This window comes from Neodiprion pinetum, chromosome 7 (assembly GCF_021155775.2).
Source record: "Neodiprion pinetum isolate iyNeoPine1 chromosome 7, iyNeoPine1.2, whole genome shotgun sequence".
NCBI classification, from domain to species: Eukaryota; Metazoa; Arthropoda; class Insecta; order Hymenoptera; family Diprionidae; genus Neodiprion; species Neodiprion pinetum.
This window is the reverse complement of record NC_060238.1, coordinates 20,902,106-20,919,445: the sequence shown is the minus strand read 5'-3', so window position 1 is coordinate 20,919,445 and position 17,340 is coordinate 20,902,106. Positions and strand designations below refer to the sequence as shown.

Sequence of the window (17,340 nt, the reverse complement as noted above, 5' to 3'; positions counted from 1 at the left end):
AGAGAGAGAAAGAGAGAGAGAGAGAGTGAGAGAGAGTGAGAGAGAGTGAGAGGGATTTGCGCGAACGGCGTAAACGCCACGCTTTACCCGGGTCTAAATCATTCCCCATTTCGGCCACCCATCCACCCTAATCTTCCATTTGTCTTCGGAGCCTAGGCACTTTGGCCAATTAGCTGGTAGATTCCTCGACACGAAACCACGCGTCCTATCGGAGTATCGGACCTGCAGAACCCCAGGGATGGTCGTCAACCATGCCTCGGTTGATCTCCAGCAGCCTCCTCGTCGTGCACTCGACTGATAAATCAATCAAGATCCGTGAATTTTTTCATCGCGTTCACTCCCGCCTTATCCCGTCTTCCATTCTTCTCATTTTTCTGTTTCTTTTATACTTTCTTATTCAGAGGATCAGATAAATTATGAACGTTCCGAGGAATGACTAGCGGTTCGCTCTCTTTTCACCTACCTCTATAATAGGAATGAATATCACTTTTCTTGTACCGTTACTTCCATACGGTTCTAGGGCAATAAATGAAAGTGCGGATTCTCCTAACTCACATCAGAAATCACAGGTTCGTCGAGAGCGTCGTAAAATTTTTTACGGGTGCGGGTAAAAAGTCAGAGAAACCAAAAATCAAAATTGTCAAAATTCCTAACATACATGTATCGAAAACTGACAATCACGATAGAAGGAAGTGGTGAATCTTCATTAAGCCAGAAATAATGGAAATAAAATATAAAAGTATCGAATTTTGAAGTTGTAGAATTTCGAATACACAACTGGTGAAAATTTCGAAAGGCCGTTGGCAGAATGAGGAACATGCGATTGCTCGCAAACACAAATAAATGAACTTCGGATGGATCGTAAAGTAGAATTTTCGTCTATTCGAATTCGTAGATGCGAAGCATCAAGAATCAGAACGGTTAGAACTCCGAGTAGTGATCTCGTAGAAGGCTCGGAATATAGAATTGCGTTATATCAGAATCGTCGGAATGAAGAGTCGCAATATATGAGACGAGTCAGGCACATCGTCGGCCACACTCTAAAGGCCCGACCCAACAGCTTCAACGACTCAAAGTTGTCCGTTTGCATCGCGTTCTTTCTTCTTTGTCAAGTATCGAGTAAAGAATTTGTCTGATTCTGTATATAAAACATTTTACAAGTCAAAATAGATTAGTTGGATAGACTCGGAATGTGAAATTCTGGTGGAAAGCCATCGATACGGTTACTTTCGGAATACCGATATTTTTGAATTGTACGATTCTGAATAATGACACTTCTACATTCTGGATTTTACTTTTTATTTTTATAATATTTGGACACTTGAGAACATGAAACTTTCTACAGATTCATTCTCTGGAACATTGACTCTGTACGTTATTAAATTCCACATTTCTGAATTCTTGGATTAACGTTTTCCGAAGTAAGTGGATTCGGATAATGGAGCCCTCTATTAAATGCATTTTAGGTAAGCTGCAGCTTTTTATCGGGCACCATTCGGGACTTAAATTTTCTGACAGTATCTGTTCTCTCATATTTGTTATTCGAGTTTATTGAATTCGAAATTCTGGCCATTCTGATTTTCGATTTTTCTAATTTCTTACCCACTCCCATTTTGTACCATCCTTAAACAGAGATGAAAATTACCCGCGAACATAGGGTCGACACTGCAGCTCAAGCAATCATGCGTTAAACCGCTACTACACTTTTTCTTTCGACTAAACAAGTCCAGTACCAAGTGAACTGTGTAAAAAATCTTAGATCAGACTTTTGGAAACCAAAGTTACGAGTGGCGATTTGATGCCAATCCAACACGTTGTCTCATATGGATTTCGGAATCGAGCACCAAAATTCTTCTACAACAGTCCATATACCAGTCAATTTCAACACACTTTACAGTGTACCAAAAACTACATACCTATACCCACGTGACTCGTGTTGTCCAGCTCAAAACAGCTGGTAATGATTGGAAGAGCCGTTTTCGCAATGACGAATCCCAGAGCGATCGCAAAGTGCGCCAAACCACCAATGGTGCAGAATATTAGCTGACGAGGCCGCGGTGTCTATTCCCGTGGTTTAATCAAGTTCACAGTAGTCCGAGAGACGCGAAGCCGGCAATAATTCACCAACTGTGCTCCGCGTTCGGCACACCAATAACTAGGCAATTCGTGTCTGAGCCCCAATCTCGACGATTATCGAGCAAATGGTTATCGTCCCGAGCACGGCCAACACGGAATCAACACCATCGTGATGTCATTGGAGTCTAGGAGGGAGGAAGGGATACGCCTATAATGCAATGGTAATAGCGATAAGTAAAACGCTCGTTGTTCCGCCGGTTGGTGGTCCTCTTCGTTTCACTGGAGTGATGGTCCCAACCGAAGGATATCGGGGCGGTATTATTACGAGGCGATTCTGACGCAGGATGAGAATCGAATGATCTTTGAACCGCGTTCCTTCTCATGGAAATTGCTCGCCCATCAATCCTTTCCCTGCCAAGCCAGTCATCTACCTCCGATCCTCTTTGACTCGAGGAAAACCGACCAATCTCATGTCCGGATACATCGAGTATGGAAATGGGTACACTGGGCTGGAAAACACTGCTAAACTCTGTGCAGCGTGTAATTATTAATGATCGAGATCCGGGTCCGTTGTTTAGTCGAATGGATTCAGACTACTGGGTAATATTTAATGATTCCCATTTCTTAAGTTCGGATGTCAATTACAGTCCTTCATGCAACCTTGCTCAAGTATTTTACCATTCAATTAAAACAATTACATGGAACTTTTACCCTTCGGTTATTGAACTATCGGAAGACTTGACCATTTGCATTCGTTGACATTTGGAAGGTAGAAAGTTCATTTGAAATTGTAACCATTAGGAAACTGGATCATTTAAAGTTCTGAGCATTCAGGGTTTGGATTGTTTGGAATGGTGAACATTTCAAAACCGGGTCATTTGAAGTTCTGACCATTCAGGGTTCGGATCATTTCGATTTGTAATCGTTAGGAAGCTTCATTATTTTATGTTTTGACCATTCGAAACGTCGAGCTGCACGTAATTTAACATTTGATCGTTGTATTCTTTGACTGTCTGTTCACGATACTCAATCCGCCATTACGAATACCGTGATTCCGAGATCTGCTTGATGCTTAGCGATCTCCAACACGTATTTCACTAGTTGTTCTTTACTTTGCACGACTGCTTGTGGTTGGACTGGGTAGAATGAAGAGGATATACGAGGCGGAGGTGTGGCTAAAGGTGTGTTTTGTTCCAGGCATAGGTGTGGGAATGACGAGAGACTGCAGCACGCTGATGGTGGCGCAGTATTTTAAGAGAAGAAGAGAATTCGTCGAGATATTCATTGTGTCTGGAAGCGGTCTCGGTATAGCTGTCATGTCAGCCTTCATTAAAGGAGCTATCAGGTACGATCGTGGCCCGAGGTGTGCCTGCCTTTTACGGCCTGAGCGAAAAAGGAACTAGAGAAAGAAAACCCTACGCGACAAAAAGCCGTAGCCTCTTGTGTTTCGGCGTGTATAAAAATATTTTCACGATCTGCGATCTCGATCGTGCGTTTTCCCCCTTTGAAAATATCACAGGCCAAGTGCATTTTTTCTCCGGGCTAAATCCAACTCCCCCCCTTGTGTGTATACTTAATATAAGATGCTATCCAGAATCTAGAAGTAATGGCGATTATAAAAAGCCCATTTTCCCAGAAAACGGTCGAAAAATCACAAAAACAACCCTCGCACTCGAGGGTTACGACTATAACCTACGTAACCGGATATATACGATAAGAAATCAAGTTAATTTCTGTCATTAACGTCAAAAGGAGCTTTGAATTGCTAGCTTCCAGCTGAGTAACGACTCGGCCCGTCGAGACTTATTGACCTCGGTACGTCCGTTACAAGAGATTTTTCATGGTGGCAATGTGTAAAAAGAGGCCCGAGCTTTCTCGTGACTTTTTCGCGAAATGGAACACTTTTCGGGATATCTATTTCACCCTTTCATATTTTCGCAAGGTTTAAAAAAAAATGGACAAACGATTGCTCTTATCACTCACCGAATGATCACTTACTAGCCAAACTGCCTGAACCGTTTCAATTTCGGTTTAACCTGAGGAAGAATCCAGAGCTTTGGTTCAACTCTTCTTGACATCCATCGTTCGTTTCTACCTTGGCACAAACTCGTCGATTCTCCTTACAGCAAAATCGGTTGGCGACTGGGGCTTCAGGCTGTGACAGGCGTCGTCTTCCTGACCTTTATATTGGGTACCTTTTACCGGAGTGCGTCCCTTTACCACCCCCAAAGGCGGGCGATCCTCCACCTGAAGAACCAGAAACGCAAAATCAAGGACAAGAACAAGGTCGATGACCGTCCGCCCTTTTTCGACTTCAGCACCCTCAAGAGCAAGACTGTCAGAATACTTCTGGTGTCCACCGGGATTTCAGCCTTCGGCATCAACACACCGATATTTTACCTGGTAGGAATCGGTTTTATTTCACTACTGACCGTGAGCAGTAATTTATATACATCCAGTCAATTGCAATAAATTATATGGTTCAAAAAGCACGGACTGAAAGTCTTTTGGAAGCACGTTATAATACGTGTACTGCGTAATGGTGAGCATAGATCATTTCAACGGATCCAACGAGGAATGTATCCCAGGTTGATCTCTCCGATTTCATTTCTTTTGTAATATGTTATGGTAGATTAAAACCTAAGCGTCAGATATTTTTTTTTATCCGCCATTAAACACTTTAAAGTAGATCCTTAACCCTTTCACACACGTCGTTCAGTTTTTTATTTGTCACGGAAGTGCAATTATACGTTCCCTAAATATTTTTCAACGCTGACTGCGAATCTGATGTCAAAAATACAATGAAACTAAAAATAACCCTTAAAAAGGGGTGAATTATGAACATTCTATCAGACAGTATTCTTGAATGAGATTTTTGTGAATATTGATTTTTAGACAGTACGATTTTACGCCGAGAACAGATAGGACTCAAAATACCATCCACATACATCCCTAAGGAGGGTGAAAATTACCCCTACACATTGAATTTTGTAAATCTAACGGCGACTCTGAGATCTCTGTTTCTTAACCAATGAATACAAAGCGTTTCCAGTATACGTCTACCACCAAATCTCTTCGCTAACGAATTTCATTCAAGAGAACAACTTTCTTTTGCACACGTTTATTTATAACAATTACGAACAATTATGGATTCACCAAAAAAATCCTAATCGTTCCAAAGTTCAAGTATCTTTTTAGTACGAAAATGTAAAGAGCAAAAAAAAATTAGGATTTTGGATATGGCACATAGAAAAAATGACAAACACAAAGTTGACACTGCAATGGGTTCCGTGACCGAAAGGGTAAAACAAATCCGTGCGGTCAACTCTACGCCGAATGCTGATCTCTGACTCTCTTTTTCGGTTCGGCAGGCCCACCAGGCGGAGGAAGAAGGCCTTGGGGACACGGTGGTGCTGCTTCAGGCTTACCTGGGCCTGGCATGGACGCTGGGATGCGTGGCCTTTGGCCTTCTAGTCGTTCATCACAGCGTCGAGTGCAGAATCGCCAGACAGTACCTGACCCAGGCGGCGGTTTTTATGTGCGGCCTGTGCATCCTCGCCTTGACGGCCGTTCACGGAAACTATCACGGCTACGTTATGTTCACGTGGATATACGGTGAGTCCATTCTCTGCTGCTAATGAAATGAGCCGGCGACCTAACGAGCCACGTCACTCAAAATCGAGTCCCCGTTCAACCACCCGAATCTTGCTACAAATTTTTTTTTTCCTTTTTTCTACTTCCAGGCATCTTCTGCGGCGGCTATCACTACAGTCTCAAAATGTATACTTACGAAAGGGTCAGGGCGAGGAACTTTGCCAGGACTTGGGGCTTCGTGCAGTGCTCACAAGCCATTCCCATCGCCATCGGCGTTCCCATATCCGGTGAGTCTCGAGTTTCATGGTCTTAAAGAGACTGATGAGGCGGTGAATGTTTATCGAATTAATATATTCACGACAAATACATTGATTTATAACTCGCCAACATCATTAATAAGCCCAGCACGTACCTTGGAAACTAATTATTATAATGATTTGGGTAACGATTTTTTTTTTTTTTTTGCTCAAGTACCATCCATTCTTGTGGTGCCGGAAAATTTTTTTTATTCATACTTGCTTTTCAAACATTGGAAGCCGGATTTTAGGTAATCCATTAAACGGGAAGCAAAAGCTGAGTGACAGTCACCTTCTCATTTGTCTTGATTAGTTCCGCAGCCTTTCGTTGTACACGATTTCAATATCATTCTTTGGGAGTGTCTCTGCTCACTCACTTCTTCGTTACCATGCAACAAGGCGTTAAAGAATCGATTCATGGTGTCCAGTGCTCCTGGAAATGTCCTTCAATTTTGCTTGTCCTTGAAAAATCGCTGAAACTGCCCTTGAATTTTTCTTGTCTCCTGGATATATTCCATTCCTAATGTCCTCGAATGACCTGGAAATGTCGTTGAATTCGTTAAGAATTTTTTACTGGACACTATGATCATGTTGACGATCTACCGGGTATGTCTGGGTGTTGGATTTAATCGTATCATTGAAACGTCCTCGAACTTTTGAAGAGACTGTAAAGGAGGAAACGAGAAGAACGAAGCAGATCGACTGCTTCCAGCAGACATCCATGATCGATGTAAATTTGCATCGTGGATGTTGGCCGAGAATGAATAACACAGCCGTCGAAACGGTTGAAAGCGATCAATCGGCTAATGGTGATACATTGACGTCTCGGTGCCGTTTCGACGTTACGTATGTGATAAAAATTCTGATTAATGATTCCTCCAGGGTACATAAACGTCGGCTGCGGGGGAAAGGCCGGGTACTATTTCAGCTCGACCTGCGTCCTCGTCGGCAGCTTTACACTCTTCTTCATCGATCTTCACAGGCGGAGCTTGTCCAGGCATAAGCACACCAGGGCGAACGGCACCCGGCACCTCTGCGTCGCAGACAATTGTCCCCAGAGGAAGAGGCTCTCGTTTAGTCAGGAACCTGAGAACGAAGGCGTCGCTGCCGGCGCTGCCGCCGCCGCTCTCATGCTCGGTGCTGAACTCGCTCCTGTACCAGGTTCGTTTCACTTTCGATATAAGGGGATGAATACGAGTAGAGGGATCGAGAAGTGCGCCCATTTTGGGAATTTATATCGCCTGTCAAATGGCATAAAGTCTTAACCACCGAGAATGCGAGTTCAGGGTTACAAAAGGGGCGTATAAGTTTTTTAATATTTTTCTCACCGTTCGCTCGCAAAATTATTAAAACGTATAACTCAATTGAAATCAGGTGTTTAAAAACCTAAGGGCAAAAGGTCGTATGTTGGGCAACTACAACCTTTGTCCATTAACAAGTAGATCCGAAAAATAATCAAAACAAAAGTTCGTAGCCACCAATTATTTTTTCATCATTCGTTTATTTTTTTTTTCTATTGTTTAACACACAGATAAATGGAAATCTACGAAAATTCAGAAATCTTGAAAAAACAAAATTGTCGAAAGTAAAAACCAAAGGACGTTACGCTTTTAAAAATATTTCTTGTAAATGCTTTCCAGACTACTAAAACGCATAAGAAATTGTAACTAACAAAGTTATACAGTAAGGATGTCAATTTTCTGAATATCGATTATCCAAATCGTCATTTATCGGAATGATAGAAAAAAACAACAATAATTTTTGGTGGTTACGCCCTTATGCAATTATTGTAGTAATTCATTTTTTCAATTTTCATCGGGATCAAAAGATCGTATCTACCAGAATATAAGATATTTTCGTATCGTTTCTTTAACGCTACCTGTTTAGCTGAATTTTTCTAGTTACTATAACAAATGAAATTATTCTCAGTGTACAGATCGATTGTCGAATTTTAAGGATGTGATTATTACCATCTTGGATAAATATTTGTACAAATCTTGATGTATTACAATATGATGTATTGTGTCAATAATTGATTGATGAAAGAAAAAAAATCAAACTATTTGATGTTAAAAAAAAAAATGTCCACCAAAATCATTGAATTCAAAATACAGCGTCTATTTTCAAAATACAGAACAACTTTCGGCTCATATTCGTTGCTCGACGTTGCAGGAGAAGTGCCGAACACCATGGCGGGAGAAAAGCCGGAACTGACGTGCATATCGGAGGAGGGAATAGCGGACATGGATCTGCCTGACAATTTGCTGGACGACCTCGACTACATCGGTGATTGTATAACGTCGTGTAACAAGGTGGAGAATTACCTGATGCTGTCCGAATTCGAGAACAACCTGATTGCGGAAATGCCAATAATCCTGGACCGGAAGGGGCGAAGATGGTCGCTGGCAAGATCGAAGGGTCCGGCGCCCGGAAGTCAGGGTGGAGCCAGCCAAGGAGCGCCGGAAGAGGAGGAAGTCAAACCGAAATGGCGACTGATGACGGCTCCGCCGAACAATCGCGTGATAACTGTGATCGACGAGGCGAGCACGTAATGCCCGTCGATTGTCTAATTAAAAAAACATAACATTGAACACGTTTTTATAACTTACGTTTTTACAACGATAACCCCGCACTATGTATATATATATATATATATATATATACGTAATATGTGGCCCTTGATATTGGTAAAAAAAAGAAAATTTTTTTTCTCACCCTTTGAATCGACTCGAAATACTAAAAAATGATTTTTAAACGTGGAATCCGCTAGTAATTTTAATATTAACCCGTGCCCCAAAGACCCTTTCAAGGTGTTGAAATAAAAAATAAAAAATTTCTCCCAATATTAAGGACCACCCTAATACATATACATATTCGTATAATACGAGTAGTTTATTTATTATTTTACGTTGGAAATATAATTGATTTCATTCTTTAAAAAAAAACCTGTAACAGGCGTAATAACGATCATCTTTGATCATTCAATTGTCATCCATTTTATTAAATTAATATAAATTTAAGTAGGTAGTCGATCTTTTGAAGGAAGAAGAAAAAAAAATTTCACATTTTTTTCTGTTCCACCGACACAGTTTACGTTATAGACATGGTTAAACGATACACGTCCATTAATTATGTACACCGATCCCTGGTGATCGAAAAATAGAGGAACAAAAAAAGAAGATAGAAAAAAAAATCTATTCAATAAAATACAAATGAAAAGATCAGAGAATAAATAGAACGGTATATAAATTCGCGTGAATAAAATGAAATAATAATAATAATAACGAAGAAGTATATATGGAAATTTGGGCGATTTAGTAGCAAAAATTACATAGAATGAGAATAACGCCGTAGTTGAGTAAGGATTTACTAGCTACAATATATATACGCACCGTGAGGATGACGAATTATACAAATTGTCGACAAATTTCAACGATGTATCGACAAAGGTGTATAAAAGATCTCCATCACGTTTCAAGAGACTGGGATAGTAAGAAAAAAAAATTAAAAATTAACAAAATTAAACGAAAAAAAACAAAAGAAAAACAAAAAAAAAACAAAAACGAAATTACGTGTGATCTGCTTAGGGTTCTTATAACGAAGAGAAACAAAAAAAAAAAAAAACAAAAAGTAAATAAAGATAGATATAAAAAAAATGAATAAAAAATAAAAACAAATTTAAGAGTCACGATCGTGAGAATGCATTTTTTTAGTCGTTTAATAATAATATTTGAATTTCGGACTAGTCTGACTAGATTGATAAGGTATGATTAATATAAATATATAAATGAATTGTTACAACAATATTATATACATATTATATATTATACAAAAATATATACATAAACGTACGTATAGAATAATTTTTTCCTATAGTAATTATTACGCATAAAAATTTATGAAAGAAAAATTAACATGCCCGCTCGAAGTTTGGAAACATTGTTTTCGTTATATTATTTTTATTTTATTTTCTTTTAATTTTTTTCCTTCTTTCATCTCATCTCTTCTGATTTTAATTTCGCAAGTTGTTGATATACACGCGTTTCGAAATATTGTCACTTCTGCAACTGTGTATATATATATATATATATATAAATACTGTTTATACATCCTTATGATTATACAGATAAGAAGCGTTGTATGCGCGACTGGATTTTTAATCTCACGAGTGTCTGTCCACCATTCGATAATTATGTGTGTATTATAACTATTATTATTAGTATTAGCGTGTAAAATACGGGAGAAAATTGAAGGAAAAAAAAGAAAAAAAAAAGAAAAAAGTAAAAAAGCACGAGAAAAGAGCAAGAAAAACTACGAAAAATGAATGAATATGAATGAATTACGGTATCGTTGTTGTTAAATTATACAATTTGTACGTAGTTGAAATTCAAGAATCATCGGGTTGCCTTCGAAAAATAACCGCGTAATATCTTCATGGACTTATATTGTATGGGTATCTGTAATATATATATATATGTATATATATATATATATATATATATATAAAGATGTAGAGACGTAGATAAGACGACACGCGTCAGTCGAGGTCAAAGGACAAACGCGTTATTGCGATTGTGTTGACTTTGGACAAGCTGAAACGAAAAGACTTGCGAATATAAAAAACGAGACGAAAGAAAGTAGAAAAAATAATACAAACGATTTCTGGTCATATATGGTATCGAGTTGATGTATTATATATAAATATTTAGTATCATCGACATTGTGAATTTTTGTCTTTTTTTAAAGAAAATTTTTTTTTTTTTTTTCGATTTTATGGATCGGATTATCATGGTTTCGTGTGTGTGTGTGTGTGTGTGTGTGTGTACATGTGTACGTTTCATAAACTTACGCGACATTTTAGATTCGTTAAGTTTATTCGTATAGCCAATTGTCGCCAGATTTTTTCTTTTTCTTTTTTTCATTATTCATTTCATGTTATCGATGTTTAATTTATTCCTTATGGACGGGGGTGGGGGGGGGGGGGGGGGCAAAATATATGCCAGACAAATAAAACGGATCACGATTTTACAACCCGTTTGATTTTAATCCGCGTTTTACGACTGTTGAATTACAAATTGAATATACAGTCTCTGGAAACATTGGATATATTTTTAATGGTGGAATTGAAGGGGAAGGGGAGGGGGATGGGGGAAGTGAACGACTCTCGCAATCATTACGCAATACGATCGGATCACAAAATATATTTTTCCCCGTGGAGTGATTGAAGAGTAGAGAAAAACCCGAACGAATTGTTGGTAGGTGACTAACAATGATTCGATTAAAATGTTTATTCCCCTCTTGGTGTTAAACCATTATTCGTTTTTACACTCATCCTTATTTAAACCTTGAATGATCGATCGTTCTAAAAAATTTATATATTTTTTCCTCTTCTCATTCACACCTTTTTTTTTTTTTTTTTTAATTTGTAAGTGTTTAGTGTCTTACGATGTTTCCGTTCGTAGCATGTTTAGGTAAATAAGTCAGATCTCGCCTGCCTGTAAGTAAAAAATAATAACGTTGAACGCCTTTTGCGAACGATGATATACGAATAAGCACGATAGTGTAAGAAATTACAATTGACGCAATTATTAAGATGATCGGATTTAATAGATATTTATATAACAAACCAACGATGGTAATAATAATGAAAATAATATTGTATTGTAACAGTTTTATTAATAAAATATAGACGTTGTAATAGTTTGTCGCAGCAAGAACCAAGGGAACCAAATAGTGACCGATTTGAATTTATAACGCATAATGGCGAGAAGGAAAATTTGAAAATTATCCAAATTGATAACTGATTTGATAGGATTCGTGGAAAGCAGAGAGAATAACGAAAAATAAGAGAAAAAGATAAATAAAACTTTGTGTTAAAATTTTACGAACTGTGGCATCGTTGAGACAATATCGAATTTCGGTTTTCGTATGAAAACTTAACACAAATTGATATTAATTATACAGAAATAATTAAATTTTCTTTCTGCTCTCTCGCGTCTGCTGTAAAGTTTTATTAGTGGAATGAAAATGATTAGTATGTATACATATATATATATATATATATATAGGGATATATATATATATATATATATATATACGCATATTTATAATGACACGTTTGTAATAATAATATATTGTATGTGTGTATATTACACATACCTTTAGCGTATATGATAGCTATTTATTTATCGGAATATCTTGGACGTGTGTATATGTACATAATGATATGTATATTATACATACATACGTACATATATACACGAAGATTAAATTGTATCCATGTAATAAAGTGGAATTGAATTGACGAGCCATTGTAGAATTTAGCTGCGGGCTAATAATAAGCTGCAGTGAAATTTAGACATCGTAAAAATGCTGAAGCCGAAGTGAAATTCATCATCAGTGGCAATAATAATCCGCAAATAATAAGGAAAAACTGCTACTGAAATTTAAATTTAAAATAAATCGCATCGCGTTGCATTTAATCGGCTACATGAGATACGATAAATAAACAATATAGAAATTGTACGGTATATTGTTTATATTTTATACTTTATAGAGAGGGTGAAGAAGCAATGAATTGCTGCTAGAGTGAAATAAACTGAAATTAATTCGAGAAAGTTTTACATGCGCTCTTAATGTTTTAAAATGTATGATCGATTATTATTTTTATGTATAGATCTATGATAATTGATGAAACGATAATTACGAACGTTCAGTACAACGGAAGTGAATGCCGATTGAATTAGTCGGTACAAGAATATAATAAATTAGTGTCTGTAAAGTATGAAAATTTGATTCGAACAGGAAAGTAAATATGAAACGTCCCGGAGAGCAAAACGATGTAATTTCTGTGTGAAATTATTCACGATCGAAAAAGAAATAGCATTGAAACAGAGATGATATGACAGGGAATTGTGAATAAAAAAATATTCAAAGATGTTCTATCGTGTTACAAAAGAAAAAAACTGCCGTTGTTTCGCTGCTATGAACATAAGTACGCAGAGTGAATTCCTAACGACTGCATGGTCCGTTGTCTGCTAAATGCGCACGCGCTACACGTGTATGTGAAATTAATAGTGTGGATAATTCACTTGATTATTCTGCGTAATTGGTCGTCATTTTTTATTTCATATTTACAATTTCTAGCTTATATCTACTGAATTGAATAACAACATGTATTGATAATATCTATAAATGGTTATTGTTATTACGTATTTTGTTCAGAAAATATTTATCCTGTGGAGCCGGTTTCTCGATCGGTTCTCACGTAAATGTTGGGTCTTTTCGATACATTTTAAGGGAGCTTTCCAGTGTGAAATTTTCAAAAAATCGATTTTTTTTTTTTTTTTGCTTTATCGCATAGTATACACTCTTCCGAATATTCCCTGAAATTTTCATGCCGAAATTCAGATTATTTCGGTTACTGTACAGCATTTCTTGGGAGAAGGCAACGGAGCGCTACAGATGCCCGTGCGACCGTTATTTCTATTGTCTCGTTCCTACCTGCACGTACATGAACTTGGCTCGCCAATTGTCGAAAATGTGAATTCGGACTATTGCATAATTTGCCGTTAATTAGCCGTAAATTAGTCGCGCGACTTATTTTTTTTGTCGCACTCAATTTTCAAAAAAAAAGCGGATGGCGTGCTAAATTCTTGAAAATCAATCAATCACTGTGTGTGGCAACTAGCCCCAAAGCACGTATTCTGCGGCAAGCAGATAGTAGAAATCGCTACGCAGTGTGCTGTGTGCACCTTCAATGAAGGTTACGACCCAATTTTAAAAATTTTGGAGACGATGGGATGCACGATAGAGCCAAGCGCCGCAGATTTCGCCGCTAAGTACAAGAATGCGCGCATCACCCAAGCAAACCGCCGGGCGTCCCTGGATAGCAAAGAGGCGAGGACAGCTCGTCGGACTGAAGGATCCATTGAGCACGATCTTTTCGAAGAAGCAGAAGGGATATTGTATGGACCTGGCATCGCTGATTGACCGTAAGTAAACGATTTACCTAAAATTTCCTCACTTGAAACTTTCAACGCGTTTTTCTCGAAACAGCATTTTTCAAAACGGTGTCCAACTTGGAGGGTAGAGTTTTAAAGCTATCGAGTTGAATTTTTTACACAATATTCTTAACGTCATTGTTTATCGTGCTATGGAAGCTTTTTTTTTTTTGACATCTTCTTATTTTTTTGTAAAAAAAACTGCCAAAAAAAATGATAAAATCGATACTTTCTGTTCAAACCGGCGCCATTTTTGCAAAAAAAAAAAAAAAAAAAAGCCTCCATAACACGAAAGCCAATTATATACCGATCAATAATCTTTTTGTGTTTTTTGTTTCAGATCAAAATTGTGACCCCCAACGTGGACACCACATCCAAGTGCATTTTCTGCAACAATTGTTTCATCATTTTTATAGATATTAATTAATAAATAAATCGATCTTTAAAAAATTGTTTTGTATTCTTCAATACCCAATTAATATATAAAAAAAAACCAGACCGATTAGATTATTTTTTCTTTAAAAAAAAAAATCGCGAAAAACAGCGATTTTTCGGGCTGTCACACTGGAAAGCTCCCTTAAGCCAATCAAGATAATTTTTATTGCTCAAATTCGAACATGATCATTTTTCTCGTTTAGTCAACGTTTCTTGTAATCTGTTCAACGCTTTTCCAACCACGGTCAATGAATTGGGTGTTCGCATACGAAAGGCAATGGTTTACGGCATCTGTGGTCATTGAGCCCGCCACTCGAGTGCAACGATCCACAATTTTCAGAGAACCAAAAATTATTGGGTTCTCCTGTCGCCCATTCGTTGAACCCAGCCCTGGTCAGAGTTTGCTCGTGGATGGTGACGTAGTGGCCCTCCTGGTAAAGATCGTGGAAACCCAGACTGACATATGCCGGATTTGGGTTTATTGCCTTGAGCACCGTCACCACTGCATCCCTCTCGGCCAAAGAATTGATGATGGCCAGGTGCCCGCCTTCCTCTTCGCAGGTGATTCGAGCTTGGTTCCACGAAACCCTTTGCGAGTGCAGCTTGTAGCCACCGATGCCCGGAAAGTACCTGCATCACATGACACCAAATTTCATCAAAGTTCAAACTCTCTTCGACCAAGCGTCGACGATGACACTCACGTGTAGTCGTCTCTTCTGACAACCGGTGGATTTCGAAGAAGGCAGGTCGGATCTGCGTTTCCAGTTGTTCCTGGAACCGAGACGTCGGAAGGCCGTTATCACAGACATAATGGAAATACGCGCTTTTCGCATCGCGTGCGAAAATCACACTGTGAACTTGTTCGGGAAATACTCACCGTTTGCTGTACGAGCGAACACGAGGACGACGGACTTCGCGGATGATTTTTCCTCCATAGTATAAGATACGAAGCACAGCAACGTTTGAATCGCGATAAACCCGACCGACATGACTGACGTGTGGATGCACTATTTCCGCTGCAGCCTAGACAACTTGCTCGATCCTCGCGATTGGAAAAAAGTGCGGAGTTTTAGCAGCTACGAATCAGAAATAACTGTCCGCTTCGTGCGTTTCCCGGCACCCCAACACTTTCCATCCGACAAGTCATGCAAATGTTATCTTTCCATTCTGACCTGCAATGGATTATATTTACGAGATTAATTTGAAGCGGGGAATTACAAGAGTCGCGAGGTCATGCTCATCTTATCGCAACACGTGCAATGTGAACGTATGATGTCCTACCAAGGTGTTGAAGGTCTCACCATCACAACCTCTCAGCATTGGTTTATGCATCCCATAAAATGCCTTATTCAACGAAACCTGTTGCTTTTTCCTGAAATACAAATTTTAATTATCGTCTATTGAAGTTTCTATGACAAGTTACACCGATTTATAAACTGGCATGGTATTATTTCGGAGCCATAACAGAGTATATACATATAAGATACTAATTTTCGGAAACATGATTAATTTTAAGCCGACAAAAACAAGGCTGAATTGGTAAAACTACGGAGCTCTACATTTTGGGGCCGAAAGATTCTTATGATACACTCCAACACAATTAACTTTACCGCTTCGTTTGGAATTACGATTTAGTAATGTCTTTTGTCTCATCAACGGTTTTCCTAATCTGCTTTGAGGTGTTCCAAGAATTGCGAATGGATTGATAGCAGACTGTAAACATGGTCGGAGAAGATTCAGCGGCTGCTGGACGCAGGAACTCGATGATGGACTTGACGGATGATTTTGCCGCCAGAGTGGTTGTGTTGCGTCTAACAATAAGCGGAAAATGCCCATATTTCTGAACAGACGCGGGTTCATGCTTACGTCACCGGGCCAAGCGATAGAGCAGAAATTGAGTGATTCCGTGAAACACATACTACCAAGATACCGACTACGCCATAACACGAAAGACAGTCCATAGTTATAATCTGTTATGTTTCGTACTCGCGAATATTATTTATTAGTTTGTTATGAACAATTGGATGCAATAAAATTGTGTGTTTTTAGTTTTTAATTTATGAAATAAAAACTGATGACGCGACCTTGATGCTTTATGCAGCTCGATTGCAGAGAATAAAAATGCGAACAGAATGAGCTTTGAAACGACTCGATCGGATCATCAGTGTCAGAAAAAATCGAGAGAAACGGAAGATTCGACGTTTTTCGAAAATTCACGACACCGTCATTTTTTTAGATTTAGCGCAAGCTTCCCGCAGAATAGCAGTGATTGATATGTACTTTATGACTGCGAAAATCCGGTGCTGCCGTAGTATTAAGTTTTGCACGATGGCAATTTCAATTTTTGAATGGAATGTCTTGCAGCGTACGTGGTTGCGTCATGGACGGTTCGATGTCAGTTTTCATTATGAATTTTTCGCATGACGTATATGACTACGGAACTTGCATTATATTTCGAGAATATTTTCTTCTGACGGTGCTACGTTATTCGATAATTTCTAATGCTGTATAATTCTCTACATCATGTGTGACGCATACTGGTCTAACGTGATGACTGATGATGTCACGATGCAACCAGGTGAACACTAAATCTTTGCCGCGTGTGAATAAATTTTTGACATCTCGAATTGTTATTATGACTGACTTACAATTGATAATTAAACTTGTGATGATAATGCGTTAGCTGTTGGTTATACCAGCGCTAATCATTATTGAAATTTATAATTCCTAGGGGTTACATAAGTCAGAAGAAAAACATTCGAATGGAGGAAAAAAATACTTATATTATCAAATGTTCTGATGTGATTTTGCACAAGAAATCAATTAGGCGCGGTTCCAAAACGCTGCGATGATTGCGTGAAAAGTTACAACCAAAAAACGAGAACCCGTGTTTTCGACATTTTTCAGCAGGTGCATTTTCCTTCGTAATTTCTCTC

General features: G+C 38.4%; 2 protein-coding genes across 4 annotated transcripts in view; one reads left to right on the top strand and one right to left on the bottom strand.

Moving 5' to 3' along the window:
• LOC124223063 (monocarboxylate transporter 10) overlaps positions 1 to 13,583 on the top strand; it is a 115,063-nt gene extending 101,480 nt beyond the window's left edge. For all 3 annotated transcript variants that reach the window (XM_046634690.2, XM_046634691.2, XM_046634692.2), the window contains 6 exons: positions 3,274 to 3,421; positions 4,203 to 4,479; positions 5,448 to 5,691; positions 5,820 to 5,957; positions 6,849 to 7,127; positions 8,139 to 13,583. In XM_046634690.2, the coding sequence (XP_046490646.1) occupies positions 3,274 to 3,421; positions 4,203 to 4,479; positions 5,448 to 5,691; positions 5,820 to 5,957; positions 6,849 to 7,127; positions 8,139 to 8,518 (1,466 nt within the window). In that variant the 3' untranslated portion in view covers positions 8,519 to 13,583. The remainder of the gene's footprint in view (positions 1 to 3,273; positions 3,422 to 4,202; positions 4,480 to 5,447; positions 5,692 to 5,819; positions 5,958 to 6,848; positions 7,128 to 8,138) is intronic.
• Positions 13,145 to 16,180, bottom strand: LOC124223322 (hemolymph lipopolysaccharide-binding protein-like). Its single transcript, XM_046635164.2, has 5 exons — positions 16,015 to 16,180; positions 15,686 to 15,776; positions 15,282 to 15,576; positions 15,106 to 15,175; positions 13,145 to 15,034 (listed from the first exon to the last, which is right to left on the bottom strand). Exons 3-5 carry the CDS (start codon positions 15,391 to 15,393, stop codon positions 14,650 to 14,652), a joined length of 567 nt encoding a protein of 188 aa, XP_046491120.1. The 5' UTR covers positions 15,394 to 15,576; positions 15,686 to 15,776; positions 16,015 to 16,180; the 3' UTR covers positions 13,145 to 14,649.
• Between the last annotated feature and the right edge of the window lie 1,160 nt (positions 16,181 to 17,340).

What these genes read in the sequence shown, in the direction of transcription:
- LOC124223322 (XM_046635164.2), bottom strand. Translation starts at nt 15,393, where the DNA reads ATGTCGGTCGGGTTTATCGCGATTCAAACGTTGCTGTGCTTCGTATCT. An exon ending in GTTCGCTCGTACAGCAAACG is followed by an intron (nt 15,176 to 15,281) that starts GTGAGTATTTCC and finishes TCTCGGTTCCAG; the next exon opens with GAACAACTGGAAACGCAGAT. An exon ending in GTCAGAAGAGACGACTACAC is followed by an intron (nt 15,035 to 15,105) that starts GTGAGTGTCATC and finishes CATGTGATGCAG; the next exon opens with GTACTTTCCGGGCATCGGTG.